At 40.3% G+C, this 14,915-nt stretch overlaps 1 protein-coding gene across 2 annotated transcripts in view; it reads right to left on the bottom strand.

The window, feature by feature from the left end:
* The window catches only part of cntfr (ciliary neurotrophic factor receptor), a 198,614-nt gene extending 195,505 nt beyond the window's left edge, over positions 1-3,109 (bottom strand). The window contains exon 1 of one of the 2 annotated variants that reach the window (XM_069513854.1): positions 2,989-3,109. In XM_069513854.1, coding sequence (XP_069369955.1) covers positions 2,989-3,089 — 101 coding nt within the window. In that variant the 5' untranslated portion in view covers positions 3,090-3,109. The remainder of the gene's footprint in view (positions 1-2,988) is intronic. The other variant, XM_020104218.2, reaches the window with a different exon arrangement.
* Positions 3,110-14,915: the final 11,806 nt, after the last annotated feature.

Below are 14,915 nucleotides of genomic sequence, written 5' to 3'. Positions count from 1 at the left end.
CCTCTCTTCTTTTTTCCAGTTTTCTGTCTCTCCCACCTCTTCTCTTTATCGCCTTCACCCTTATCATCTTTCCCACCCTTTCTGTTCCCTCTGTTGCTCCCTGCTGACTTGTCTAATGAGAAGATTGGCAAAACATAAAACAGAGAGTTACCTGACCAACTACATGTTCATATAGTCAAATATATATATCTGAGGCTGAGGGCTTATTAGAGGTACAGTGAGAAGAGGAGGAAACTGACTCAAAAGGTACAAAGAATGACAGGAACTCCTAACACTTAAAATGTATCATCATTTAGGATTACCAGGATGCAAATCAAGATATTTACAATAAAGTCGAGAGCTGTAGGGAGGTATGGTCACACAAGTGCCAGCATTGGTGAGCTTCTTTAGTTCAGGGTTACATCACATCTGAGGTCCTCTCATCAGGGCTGTTTGGTTGTACTTTGCTTCAGGCTGAAAAGGAGACTGTGACTTTGAGGTTTTGGTTTCTGAACCTTGGAACTCACTCCCTTTGGAACCTACAGATCTGTGGACACTGAACACCCACAAAACTGGACACCCACAAAACCCAACTCAACACCAATCCTTTCAAATCTCTCTTTGTTTTTGCCTTATACAGGGTTGTGTCTACTACAGAAAGTTGCTGTACAAATCAATTCTACTTACTAGAGTGGTGAAGAAGTAGTTATTTCACAGTATAGCATTAGTCAGAGCTAATTGTTAATCATTTAAATGCAGTAGTATGGAATCATTACTCTGTTTCGGCCAGTACGAAAAGTCCAGGTATCAGAATTATGATCAGGAATGGAAAAAATGGTATCAGAATATCTCTACTAAAATTCATTGTTGTATTTGTTAGGACCAGTTTGATTTTTGTGTGTCCGGATAGAAGTGAGCTTACACATTGTGACTCTGCAAAGGCCTTTGACCGATAATGTGATTGATAGTGCATTGCATTGAATATGCATGAAGGTTAGGATTGCCCTCAGTCTAACCTGAATCCTGTAGTTGTAGCCTGTCGTCCAAACCTCAACCTTTCACCTTGTAACATGATCCCAACATTAACACTAAAGCCAACTCTTAACCTTCAATAAGCCGTTTCGAACAGAAAAGACCAAAACTACAAAAAGCCATCACTTTCCAAAAATATCCTCACTCTCAAGGTCCAAACCCAAAGATGGTCCTGATAAATTTAGAAAAGTATTTCCACCTATTCCAAGACCCCAAAATGAATATTAAGTTAATTAGCCTGACTGAACCTGAACATGTTGAGCAGTCAACATTAGTTCCGTTCACTCTTGCTGGACCTGATTCTGACAATTTAAGCTGCTGCTATCAGTCTGTTCCACGATTCTGATCTTAACCACTCACAAAAGATCACAGAGCAACGATCAGGGTGAGGAGTGGGAATGAAAGTGACACCATTCTCCCTATTCCAGGTCAGTGAACCATCAAACTCATTTTGAAGCTGATGCTATTTTAAGGAAATATTCATGGTGAGCTGATGAAGCAGCCTTCTTTTAGTTAAATACACATATTTGCTATGAGATGACGCAACGTGTTTTCCAGTTGTGGCTCTTTCTGCCTGTTCATCTCACATTTCTCCTGACAACCACATGCAGGGATGTTCTTAATTTGACACCAGTCTAATCATCAGCCTGTTAAATATTAGCTGGATTATAATCGGTCTGGACTGTGGTGCTGTTTTTTAAACCATCACATGCAGCAGTGCTGGACTCAGACCCAAAAGTCATCAGTCAAACCCATTACCCAGAGGATTTACATGCAGTCTTGTTGCCTCTACACTGACAGCACCAGTCAGATACATCACAACTGGGCGTTTGAAAGCTGCCAGCAATGCAGTACAGTCAAAGGCTTATCAGTGAGTTAAAATCCTCATGCAAGACATTCAAAAAGTTCACATCGCATGACACTGCTGTGCACTTTGGCAGCAAATCAGACCCCCTGCTGTGTGTCTTGTAAATTAGGAAGGCACTAACAGGGCAGATAGCTTTGACTCAAGTCAGTGAAATGGGATGTGAGTGACAGAAACCCTGAGGATGTAGTTAATTACGTCTCAAGCTGACTAACTAACGGAACATTTTTGTCTACAAAGATCTGTTTGATGACTAAGATGATTAGTGCCAATCACAGCACAGGCAGCCACACATTCTTAAAACGGTGATGATTCTGCAATGCCATCACTTATGCAAGATCATTTTACCAGCACTACTTTTAGTTCTACTTTTACGACACAGAAAGTCTATTTATTCAACCCAACACTAAATCTTCTTGACCACCTGTCGAGGAGCAGGACGATCTGTCCTGTTTTTTTTTTAAATTGGATGCCAAATTATCTGCAGAATGTTTTCTGTTCTGATATGTGATGTGTTTATTTTCTGTAGATGTCAAATATACAATGACTTAATGGATATATTTATGTAGTGACGGGGGTTAGCAGTTTTTCATTTAAATAGCCATTTCAGTTTTCATAACATGCTTTATAGGTTTTACTCACAATATCCCATTAACCTCTGCGATAGGCAGATAAATAAGTTGTGCAAACAGAGTTGTGGCCGATGCTTGAAGACAACACTGATTTGCATTTATAGCTTTGAAGAGTTTGTGAATTTTTCAAGTTTTATAATTGAAACACAGTCCTTCTATAGGCCGAGCCATTCCCAGGGCATTGGCTGAGTTTTCCAAAGTCCTGTACAAAACAAACACTAAGATAAAAACAGGAAATACACAAAGATTGGAAGTATTAAAAACTACAAAGCGGGAAAAACAATGGTCCCATGAGGACTAGAGCAAGTGTTTCACCACTTCTTCAGGCTTTGAGTGGTACATAAATACACAGCACTCCATTTTAAACTGTGGACGGACTCAGGGTGGACTCAGACGGTGGGCGCCATGACACAAAATGTCGGAACAATTTACCTTTCTTAAGGTCCAGTCTTAAACAAATGAACATGTCAGCTCTCTCACCTGTCAGCTTGCTCGTTAGACTCGCTGGTCCTCATCGTGTTTCCCGCTGTAGATGAAAACTTGTCCTCATCGTTTGTTCCTTTCACTTCTAAAACCCGCATCAACCCGCATCATCCCGCAACATCCCTCCCCCTCCCCCACCCTCTTCTTCTGACCGCCGCCAAGCCGTTAATTATCATCAGGTGTGTCTGCAGCGCGTGCCTGCCACACCCTGCACGCGCCCTGACAAGTGCTCAGCCGGAAGGAACCACTGTCTCCTCATCCCAGGTAGATTGTGTTTACTGGCTGGACTTTTGTTTAGTTCTGTGTGTGTGTGTGTGTGTGTGTGTGTGTGTGTGTGTGTGTGTGTGTGTGTGTGTGTGTGTGTGTGTGTGTGTGTGTGCAGTCTGGATCTTAATGTCTGAGCATATATGCCCTAGAGGTCCCACCCCTCATTTGGACTAAACCATTATGATGGATGATGTCACGATGTCATGTAAATTGCAGTGAAGTATGAGGAGCCAGCAACCAGATATTCCAACAGGTATTCAAGGTAATTCTTCTTTCTGAAGTCCAAGTGTTAGTTTATTGTGACATCATCTAAACTTTAAAACACTTAAAGACATAATAGAAACTATATCAGAGCCAGATAAGCTCTTATTGCAGACATGACTGCTGCAAACAATAATGCAGCTCCTCTAAAATGCTTCTCAAATAAATATAAGCAAATGAAATTCAGTGAGAGACAGTTATATCATCATCGCTTATAGAAAAATGATGATGCAGCCGTATTTGGTTGGGAAAAAAAGGATTTGCTCTGCAACAAGGATTCTGCTGGGAGAACTAATCCCCAATTAACCACATACATAAACATTAGATGTGAGTAAATTCAACAATACTGAGGATAAGGAGGAGGATGTGAAGGGGGAGGGACAGATGATGCTGGCATGAAGGAGCCTGGTCACAGTCGCTGCTCTGATGTGATTGGATGTTTCTGGTGAGCTAATGAAAAGTGCAACCTCAGCAAACTGTCAACTCTCAAACAGGATTATAATATAGTTTAATGCAAGGATAATTAAGGATACAAAGCAAATGGCAGATTAAAACAGAAGCTTTTTAATTTGCCATCTGTTTGCAAAGTCACACCTCTGTGACAAAAACCTATAATATACTGAATTCAATTTATAAATAAAAAATATGTGCAGCAAATTATGTTTTGCTGTACATATTCATACACCTTCTTACCCGACTGCAAAAGGGAAGCTTGTGTTTTGTTTTGTCAAAGTTTCAAAGTTTGATCTTTGCTTCACTGCGGCCCAGTGGATTATTTTTTATTATAGTGCTGCATTTCATTTCCCTCTGCACTGTTTTTCACCTTGTACAGTCATTGGAGGAAATGCTGTAGACCCATTTTGCCAGAAAATGAACCTGCATTGAAAAATAAGTGAATTCTGAGGAATCTACTCACATATTCCACGTAGAGCAGAGGTAATAACTGTTGCTGAGAGGCTAAATAGATTAGGTATGTGTTAAGTCAGATGGTCAAACTCATTTGGGTTCAACTATAATCACAGATATTACTTGGTGATGCAACCAATATAGGAACAGTTTCTTCAATAGGACAACAAGGGGGACTTTGTGCACTTTGCTAAATCCCGACTTGCAGGAAACCAATGCGCGCATGAATTTAAAGCATCTTTCAAATTGAACTTGTGACACAATCTCATCGATTTGCTATTTAGTTTGTCCTCAGGATCCTCTCCGCACCTAATTATTCCCGTGTTTCAGGAGGGAACTCAAAGTGCAGTTCTATTCTGAACTGGCAATCTAATGAGGAGCGTCTTCGCCATCTCCATCTTCACTGCCTTTAAACCATTGAAGATTAAAACCTCTTATTTGCCCTAAATACTCAATATGTCTCCATAAAAGAGGCCCATTGAAGTTGAAGCAAAGCAGGGAACAAGATTAGTCCGGCGTGTGTCGCCTGCCGTGTGTTCTGTTTGTCGGCTTCAATTATCCACAACACTCTGCCTTAATCCTTATTGCAATTAAAATTCCAATTAGAATTGGAAAAACATATCCAGACACAGAGAGGCAGGAAGAGGGCTCAGTAAATATTAACCTTCCACAGTCTTAACACTCCGAGACACAGTAGGAGGACGTCAACTAAAAATTCTGTGTACAATAGCTGAGGGAGTCTTGGAATTTAAAACACTCCATGCATATGCGACAGCCATTAGCGGAATAATGTTGGATAAATAATGGCACATTGATTTCACAAATGAAGTAATTGGATAAGGATGATTGCATTAGCATATTTAAATAGGAAAGCCATCACTGCAAATTTCATTTTTGTCTCATTATCTGGCATCGATAACTAACTGATATAGAAACAGTGAATATATAAAACCATTTTTGGGATTTGGCTTTTGTTTTCTTTGCTCAGCATAAAAACTGGGGTTTTGATAAAATATAGAAATATGGCTATGACACAATCAGTGTAAATATATATATATATATATATATATATATATATTCATATGAGTCAAATAGTGCAGTATAGTGAGTATATACATATACATATCATTTGTTTGAAATGAGACTTTATTGGTCTTATGTCACTGTTCATTTGACCTAACAATGACTTTTAACCAAAACTCCAGCAAAAAACTGTTTCTTACAATCTCATTAAATCTGCAAACCGCAAATCAAGAACTCACATTATAAAGCTATGAGCAAAACACAACAGCACAGTGCTATAAGCTGACAAAATCAAAGCCCATCTACTTCAAAGCCCTTGTGTTCTTATAAACTTTCATAGTTTGGGGCCTAAGACAAGTGTCTGTTTTCTATATTTATCCCAGATGAATATCAGTTTGCCATTTTCTCTAAGCCAGCACCACAGTCCAATATCCTGCTGTGTGTTAAGGGACGTATCAGAGGCTAAGAGAACACAGAAGTTCTTTTGAGAGAAAGAAATGTTAGACATATATTGCTCACACACACATAACAAGCCTTACAAACACACATGAAGACACACAATGAGATACACTTGAGAAATGCAGATGAAACGCTCAAGAGAAAAAAACAGCGCCCTTTTATTCAAGAAAAGTAGGGTTATAAAAAAAGGTGGGAAAGATTTTCAGCAAAATGTAGAAAAAGCCCAGAGTCAACCACAAGTTCAGAGCTTCACACATGCCAGGGTGAGAACTTGGCTGCTGGGGGAATGTGTCAAAGCGAGGCCCCTGTCTGAGGAGATTTAGGCCTCAGCCAGAGATGAAACGAAGCCTAACCTCAACACAGAGCCTTGCGGTCTTCTGCCTCATTCTGCATGTGTGTGTGGATGTGTGTGTGTTAACACATTTGTCCCTGCATGTCTCTGAGACACTATAATAGTGTGTGCGTGCATGTGTGAGTCCATGTTCATATTCTGGATTCTTTCATGTATGTATATGTGTGTGTGTGTGCGTGCGTGTCTCACCACACTTTCCTCGCTCAGATCACTCAGCCTCGGTTCTATGGTACAGATTTCATTAGCAGCCCTCTGGCTTCCCCTCCGCCATCTGAATCTAATCCTTTGGCTTCCTTTGACATGCATCTGACTAATGAACGTCAATATTTTGGTTAGAGCGACCAGGATGTAAAGACAGAGGGTCTTGGTTAGGGTGAGAAGAGTGAAAAGAGTGATGAAAGGCGTGTGTGTGTGTGTGTGAATGGATTTTTCAAACTCCCCGTCCTAATAATCAACACAAGCTTGAAGAACGAGGACTTTGTGCCATTTGTGTGGTCTTGAAGGTTTTAGGTTCCACAAGTGTTTTAAAGGTTTAAGTTAAAAACAAATTACCAGCGGTTTATCAAATAAATGTCAGTGATGGAAGAAGAAAAAAACAAGCTCCATATGGACTCAGGCGGCTCCTCGACATCCGGCCGCGTGGATCTATTTGCGCTGGCAGTTTTTTGGCAGCGTTATGCCGTCATGTACCTGAAATAGTCCTGCCTGAGGTGATACTGCAGCGTTCGAATGTATGTTTGTGTGAGGGGCTTCAGGTAAAGCGAGAAGAGACTCTTGACACTTGTAAGTGAGAGAAGACGGAGGAAGTGTGTGCCTGTCCTCTCTTTCCCTTTTTTACTTCTCTTCGCCCCTGAGAAGATGAGCTGAGTTCATATGCTCCCTTTCAGCCACTTCTTCACAATCACTCAGTTACACACTTTCCACACCTGGGAGCTACCGAGTACAACACACAGTATTATACTGTTGGCTCTGAATGGCTCCACTCGGAGTATTTAGGGATTAAGCACTTCCCTCAAGAGCAGCTCAGTGGTTAGAATGAAGGAAGAAAAGTATTTCGCTCCCCCTTATTCCCAGATTCCCTCAGACACCCGGGGGGATTAGAAACACTGACCATCTTTTCAATAAGCCAGTTTCTCACCTTTTTTCCTTCTCTTTCCTCTCAATGCATACTCCCACCATCCCTGTGTGTCTAAGGGAGGCAGAGAGCATGGGTAAAGACAGAGACGCAGTAATTACAAACACAAATGTTTCCCTGGAAGAGCAGTTCAGACTAAATTTACACAAAAGTAAATATATTCAGTGTGCCTGGGCAGAACCAGGATCACACACATGAAGGTGAAACATCCTGCACTAATAAATAATGTCATTAAATTAATTTCCCAGGACGTCATGGTTACAGCCTCACTGGGATTTTGGGCATGTTTGTATTTCCAGACGGTGAGTTTGGTTTGGGTTTGGGCCTAAATCTAAATGTGGATGTTTCGCACTTGGAAAAGGAGATTCACACTTCACAAGACAAACCTTCAGTCTCGTTCAGACCTCTCTGTAACATGGACTTTAGTGATGTGATGCATGGATTTCCATTGTGACCATTGTGACCTTGCCAAAGCATCTTTCTTAGGACAAGGTAAACTTTAAACAGATTTTTAGTTGATATGCTCTCATTTGTTTGCAGGATTTCACAAAAACTACTGGACAAATTTGCCATGAAACATGGTAGAAGGGTGTTGTGTGGGTCAGGGAGGAACCAATAAAGAGATTCCTTAGAGAATAATTGATGGATCTTGACAAGAAGTCAGACATGTTTAGAAATGTTGTGTGGAGTGTCTAGTGCATTCTAGTTGATCTTAAATTGTATTCTTCTAGCTGTATTGAATAAATAAGTGTTGTGACTCGTGTAGAATAATTGCAAAATTGTAAAACCCAAAAGCTTGTGAAAAAACTGTGGGGCATGTTTGGGTTACGGGTCATGCATCTGCAGAAAGATGTTGCATAAAGTTACCCAACATCATCCCAGAGTTTTGAGAGGTTGCAAGTAATGTCATCATCTTGTAGTGAAAACAACCTCTAGGTTGGTTTTAGGAAGCTGCTGAAAATGTCTTCCTCCTGAAATAACTGTGTACTCACAGCATGTAAGTCGAACTTGAAATCACCTGGATTTACAGACAGATGCTACCGAGAAAGACAGTTACACACATGTAGAAGAAGGAGATGAATTAATGGGGATACAGAGGAGTAAAACTGACTTAAGGAGCAGAAAGGACGGTAGAAGGAAGAACATATGAAATAAAATGAAGGACACTGATGAAGAGAGGACACAGAAAACTGAAAAATAAGAATGGGCAAAGAAAAGAGCGACGGACATGAAAAATGCACGTCTGTGTTTTAAGTGTGTGCATGTGTGTGCGTCACATCCCATTCTTAGCGGGCCTTCAATCAAGATGTGATTTACAAGCCCGGGTTTCTCTGACCACATTTTACTGCCTACAGGCCTGTGAGCGGTGGCTTTTATTTGGCAGGGGCTTAAACCCTAAGAGTAACAAGTTGGGGTTTTTTATTTGGCCGTGGTTTCAAACTGCCATGGGTGTCTTTCGGTTTTCCCAACCGCAGAATGAGAGAGGGAGGGGAGACAGGGGGTGGATAAGGAGGAAAGAGCGGGTAAATCTGAGCAGCGGGAGGAAGAGGAGGAGAACAGAGGTGTGAAGTTGAAGATGGTGGTAGAAGAAAATAACCAGACTGGGTACGGTGATGGGATCTCAGCCCAGATATTCTGATTTGTCACGTTATTCGATGTGCTCTGACATTTTATCCTCTCTTGTATTTCAGTTAAAACCTATTCTGGATAAGGTTAGAAACAGACATGGTGGTTATGGGTAAATGTGGGAGTTGATTGTCCACCAGCACCAGATGAGCACAGACCTTCTATCGCACAATAAACACAACATTCTTCTGAGCTCATTGTGATATAGTTTTTACTGTGAGTCAACAAGTTCAATAAAACCAAGCTGTATGGTCCCAGAGAGCGAACTGAATATCCTCAGCTTGCACATTTATTTTTATATGGTTATCTACTCCTCTGTCTGCAGTCGGCCTGGATGAAAGTAGGCTTCACTCCACTTGCTACTAATCTTTGACTCAACCTTAACTTAACTACACTTTTATTTCCCCACATGAGCCACTAGTCTCTGAAAATCAGACTGAACCTAATCTCTATCACTTGTATGTGAGAATACAAATGTCCAAAACTGATAAAAACAAAAAGATGAAAAAAAGGTGCCACACAAGTAGAAGACACAGCCAAAGATGTCCATTTTGAAAGACGAGATTAGAGAGATTTTAGGACCGATAAAGGCCGACACCGAATAACATGTGATCTTTGCAGCAGAATTAATGCCTCCTGCCTCCTGCATGCTGCACCTCCTGCATGCTGCACCACCCTTCGCTTGAGGTCTCGGGAGGTTTTCATGTCAATGTGAACAGAGAATCTCCTCCTGCGTTCTTCGCATGTGAAAGGAAAACTCTGGGGAAACTCCAGACCCCATTGTCCTGACATTTTCCAGAGTTCATGTCTGAAATGTGATATCATGTGCAGAGGTTGGACATCAATCCTCAATTCACTTGGTATCATACACATTATATCGGAAAACTTCTAAAATATTGCATTTGCGTTCACTGTTATATTTTCATTATATATATATATATATATATATATACTGTATCATCCAGTAAGCAAAAAAATAAAAAATAAGTGATTGAACTTGATCATCTGTATTTGAATAAGGACAAGTAAAGGACAAGTAAATATATTTTCCACATAAGCCCTCAGGGAATCAATGTAAGTCAACACAATGTCCTCCAGAGTGAAATAGAAAGTTACTGTGTGTGTGTGTGTGTCTGTCAACAAGGCAGATAAAAGACAAAGAGGGAGGAAGATAGAAATGTGGATGTGTGGACATGCATCTTCAGAGTGTGACAGCACGCTGACAGACATCTGCACTCCCCACACTGATGGTTCTCTAAAAACCTTGCATGCATCTGCCTCAGTAGCTCGGACAGATGTGGACAGATGTTGACCAACAGATTACAAGCTATGTCGCTCACTGGGCTGAAGTATAATAACTATCAAAATTGGTGAGTTGGATTCCAGAGCAAAGAGATGCTCTTCTACGGCCGATTTGGTTGAGAAGGTAAGTCTGAAAGTAACAGAGATAGAGAGAGAGCTCTCTGTTGGAGGCGTTGTGTTGTGGTTGGGTGGATCCCCTGGGTGATGCTGCTCATCTCCAACTCCACCCACCAACTTCCATTACCCAACGTAAGTGAAGGCCTGCTATACAACAGGGTTTTTATAAATGGAAACATGGATAAATGGAGGACAGCATCACAAACTGTCAAGGTTATGGACAGAAACATAAAGTAAAAACCCACTGGATTCGCTGGATTGCTTGTGTGTGTCTCTTTTTAAACCTTCAGGGTAGTTTCACTGTGAACAAAACCCTTATTCAGACCAACGCCCTGTTCACACTTACTGTATTTTCTGATGTAACTAAACTGGCACATGATAGCAGTTCATTTCCTGATGATTTCTAACTTGTGTTGGGGCCTTTCAATGTGTTAAACGCTGGCAAAATCCATTGGCGCAGCAGTCATGTAGTTATCTGCACATCGAGTCAGTCCTGAAAATCAAAATGGGCCTAATAGGTCGGCCACCTTCCCGACTCCCTCACGTCTTTATGAGTCACCCCACAACTCTTTCATGTTTTTGAAATTTGGCAGCAAGTGACAACATCAGCTTTGAGGTTACGTTCAAAATTACATGTCACCTCCTCTGTCTATGAGTCTGTTAGTGTGAAGGGGCGGGAACGCAGTTTGAAATGTTCGTCAGAAAGCCGCCTTCTGAGCTGAAGGAGTTTGAGGTTGATGCTCTTTCATCCAAAAACCTCAGGAATCACACCAGCAACCTCCTGGAAGCAAGCATGGGTCTTTAACCTTTAGATTTACATACAGAAAGCTTTAGTTGTGTGCAGCACATCACCCTGGTGGAGAGGCATTTGCTTTTATTGCACTTTGAAAAATCTGCATCAGTAACTCCACCACTGACTTTACAAACTTAATAAAAGCAACATCACTAATGCAAGGTCACACTCAACTTTGGTCATCTCATACCAAACTCCACTTTCCCTGTAGAACTCCACTCCTTATTCAAGCTAATGGAAAGTTTCTTTTAGACTCTTACATACTTCATATCCACTTCACCCCTGGCTTTTCCAGTCTCTGCTATATCTTCCACAGCAAACGATGCATAAGGAAGGAAAAATCCCTACAAGCCAGTCGGTTGTTTTTCTCCCTTCCACTGTTTGCATTGGTCACTTGTAATAGATCACAATTTGCCATTTTGCTGTGCAGTCTGTCTGCTGTGGGATCTGACGGAATTTCTGAAATGCAAATAAAGAAACTCAGCATGGACCACGAGGGGGTACACGCTTTACTTCCTTCACCTCTTTCATCTCTGCTTCCTGGTTCCTCTCACTCTTTGTATTACTTGGATTCCCTATTGACCGCCCCCTCCTTACAAATACAGTATATTGCTGTTTAACAGAAATAATGGTACATCCTGTGCAAACCAAGCATATGTCTGCATGGATTTGAAACCAGAGTCATGCTACGATGCTGCAATCTCTGATTATTTGTCTTTCTATGGTGCTGTCAGAATGATGGATCAAATATTGCGGGAGGTGGTCTTTACTTTGGAAGCAAAATGTTTTCATTGGTGTCTAATAAGCGTCCATCTCCCAGGGCTGCACATTACAACCCCACAATTTCCTCAAAAAGCCTCCAGATTCGTCTTCCCTGACGAATTATAACATAATTGAGTTTTAAAAAGCAGCTTAAAACGTGCTGAGCAGGGACGATGTTGTAAGGACATTATTTTCAGCAGAGATTCACAGAGTATGTGCAGGAATAGTTGAAAACATAAAGCGCTTTCTAGACAGATAAAAGCATATATATATATTCTAAGGAAATAGTAAATCTCTGATTTGAAGTATGATTTATGTTTACCCTACTTTCTGAATGCTAAAGTCAAGCACACACAATATGTTCTTTTATAAATGTTTACCCACAGGATTCAGTTCCCCGAAATGTCTGCAAATCACGACTGCTGCAGAGGCAGCAACACTGTCTGTCTGTTTGAACAAAGTGCTCACCTCTTCGCTGAATCTTTTCCAGGGAGCGCTTTCATCATTCGACAAAAAAGCTGATTCTGTCATGATGAAAAATTCATTTGAATATGCTTGAGGTACATGTAATTTATCGTGCCAGACACCAAGACCTCTTAAAAAACCGAGCATATTCCTTGAAGGTTGAGTGAAAATGTAGTCCACTTTTTATTCTCTCTGTCAGTCACTATTAAATATTTATCTGATGCCTGTCGAGTTGAAAGCTTGTCTTTCATTAAGGCGTTTTGTTATTAGCGATATTTGTGATTGTCTTATTTAACTCCTCTCTCCTCTGTCCTGAATCTTTTCACAGCCGCAAGAAGCAAAAAGAAAAAATAGTTGGCCAGTAGCAGATACATAAAACATATTTTCTTTTCTGGCTCATGATTTTGAATTAATTTATTGTGAAAAGTGTGACTGAGAGAAGAGATGTGGCTTTTTGAAATCCTCCGTTAGGTTCTACCACAAGTGTGACCCAAAAAGAAGAATTAAAATTCAGTCTTCAATCCAGTTAGTAAGTGGAAAAGAAGAAAATGCCTCCTTCTGTGTAAACCAAACACCAACGGCTATATTTAGTATGTTTAATAAGATTAGCCACATTTTTTGAGATGGACACACATAACAAAATCAATATTTTTCATAATTTAATTAGATGACAAACCAGTTTTTCTTTGAAAAATGCAGAATACCAACTAATAAGACATCATGTAACATGTTAAATATCTGATATCTGATGGATATATGTATCTCTCACCTGAACCCTGAAACCAAGGTTAAGCCCTCAAACAGACCTTTAAAGTTGTGCCAGAAATTGAGGAGCAGCCAAAATTTCCTCACTTCGTTATTTCATAAAGTTTAAGTTGCATTTTGTATTTTGGTAAAGCTTACATCCAGAATGTGGTTCACTTCAGCTTGGATCTCTACTTTTGTTGTTTTCTCTTTTGACTCCTGCTGTGCACCAACTGTCCGGGTGGATCGTTGTATCTTATTTGGCTGCCACAGCACAGAATAAAAGTTTACACCACTTTCCACGTTTGCTTGTTTGTGATGAAAAACTTTCAAACCTAGAGACAGATTAAGAGTCTTCCAACTGAAAAAAGATCAAAAATGACAAATGACGTTATAAAAGTGGGCAGAAATGCCAGCTTGTCCTTTGGTACAGACAAAAATATTTTAACTAGAAGATGGTTTCTCATGAAATTCAGCACAGACAGGAAATTAATCTTCCAGACTTCAGTGACCTTAAACAACAATTGATTATTCATTTGTTTTAAATTTACATTCATCAATTAAAGAACTTAAATGTAAAATGAGCTTCCTTGTGTGTCTTCAATTAACCCAGTACTTCAATGAATTTAATTTGGGGTAAAATGGGTCTCAGTAACAAACAGCTCCCGATATTAGCTTTAATTGGAAAAATACAACACCACTCCTAATTATGAGACAGAATTAAATGCAAAGGGAAATAGATTTTCTTTCTTTTTATTAAAAAAGGAAACCAGACGGATGGGTGGACACACAAATGGGTGTCAGACAGAGGGTAACAGGGGTGAATTTGAGAGGCAGTTATAAGAAAGACAGAGTCTGGCACATGTAGACAAAAACAATGCCCTCCAGATGGACGAGCCGAGTGAGAGCTGCCCCTTTTTAAGGAGGAGGATGATACAGAGGTGGTCTGACAATTTGAGGACTGATCTTTTTCAAGAGAAATAGGAAGAGAGAGGATAAAGAAACATTATTCCTGCTGCCTACACTGTACTGAGGCTAAAAGTAACAGAGCAGTCGTAGGTGTTTATGTAATGTGGAGAAAAACAAAACCAAAGAGCATGAATCTGCACAGTGGAACTGTATATATTTAGATGTAAAACATACATGACTATTAGTCTTGACCCACATTAAATTCACATTGTCCTATTGACCTTGTCAGCAAGTTTTAAAACAATAGAGAGTATTGAAAAATAAAGTTACACGACAGCCAGACTCTGACCAGACTCCCGATTGAGTGTGTGTATATTGTACATCTGAGGTACAGCAGGGTGAAGCTCACCTCACAAAATCCCTTTGATCTCTTTTGATCTCATTGCAATCCCCACTGTATTCCCAACGCCCCCAAAGGACGGACAGGGATTTATACACAGTGGCTTCAGAAAATATCCAGACCACTTCCAATTTCCACACCTTATTCAGCTGTTTATTTATCAACAGTCAATAACCCATAATGATAAAAGTGTTCAGCTCTTTATTGACGCAGTCCAACATGTGGTCAAATGTATCTTGTTGGCTTAAGTTTTTCTTGAATTGTATTCAACTTCTTTTAATTGCGAGAACAGAACATACATCCAAGACATCTCTGGCCAAAATTCTGTTGTGCAAACATTGAAGAGACTTACCCAAGAAGAGTGAAAGCTGTTAAGTTTAAATGAAGCGTCTGAACTTTTAAA

The sequence above is a fragment of the Paralichthys olivaceus genome, chromosome 18 (genome assembly GCF_024713975.1).
Source record: "Paralichthys olivaceus isolate ysfri-2021 chromosome 18, ASM2471397v2, whole genome shotgun sequence".
NCBI classification, from domain to species: domain Eukaryota; kingdom Metazoa; phylum Chordata; class Actinopteri; order Pleuronectiformes; family Paralichthyidae; genus Paralichthys; species Paralichthys olivaceus.
Note: the sequence above shows the minus strand (reverse complement) of the source record. Positions and strands in the feature narration are given on the sequence as shown.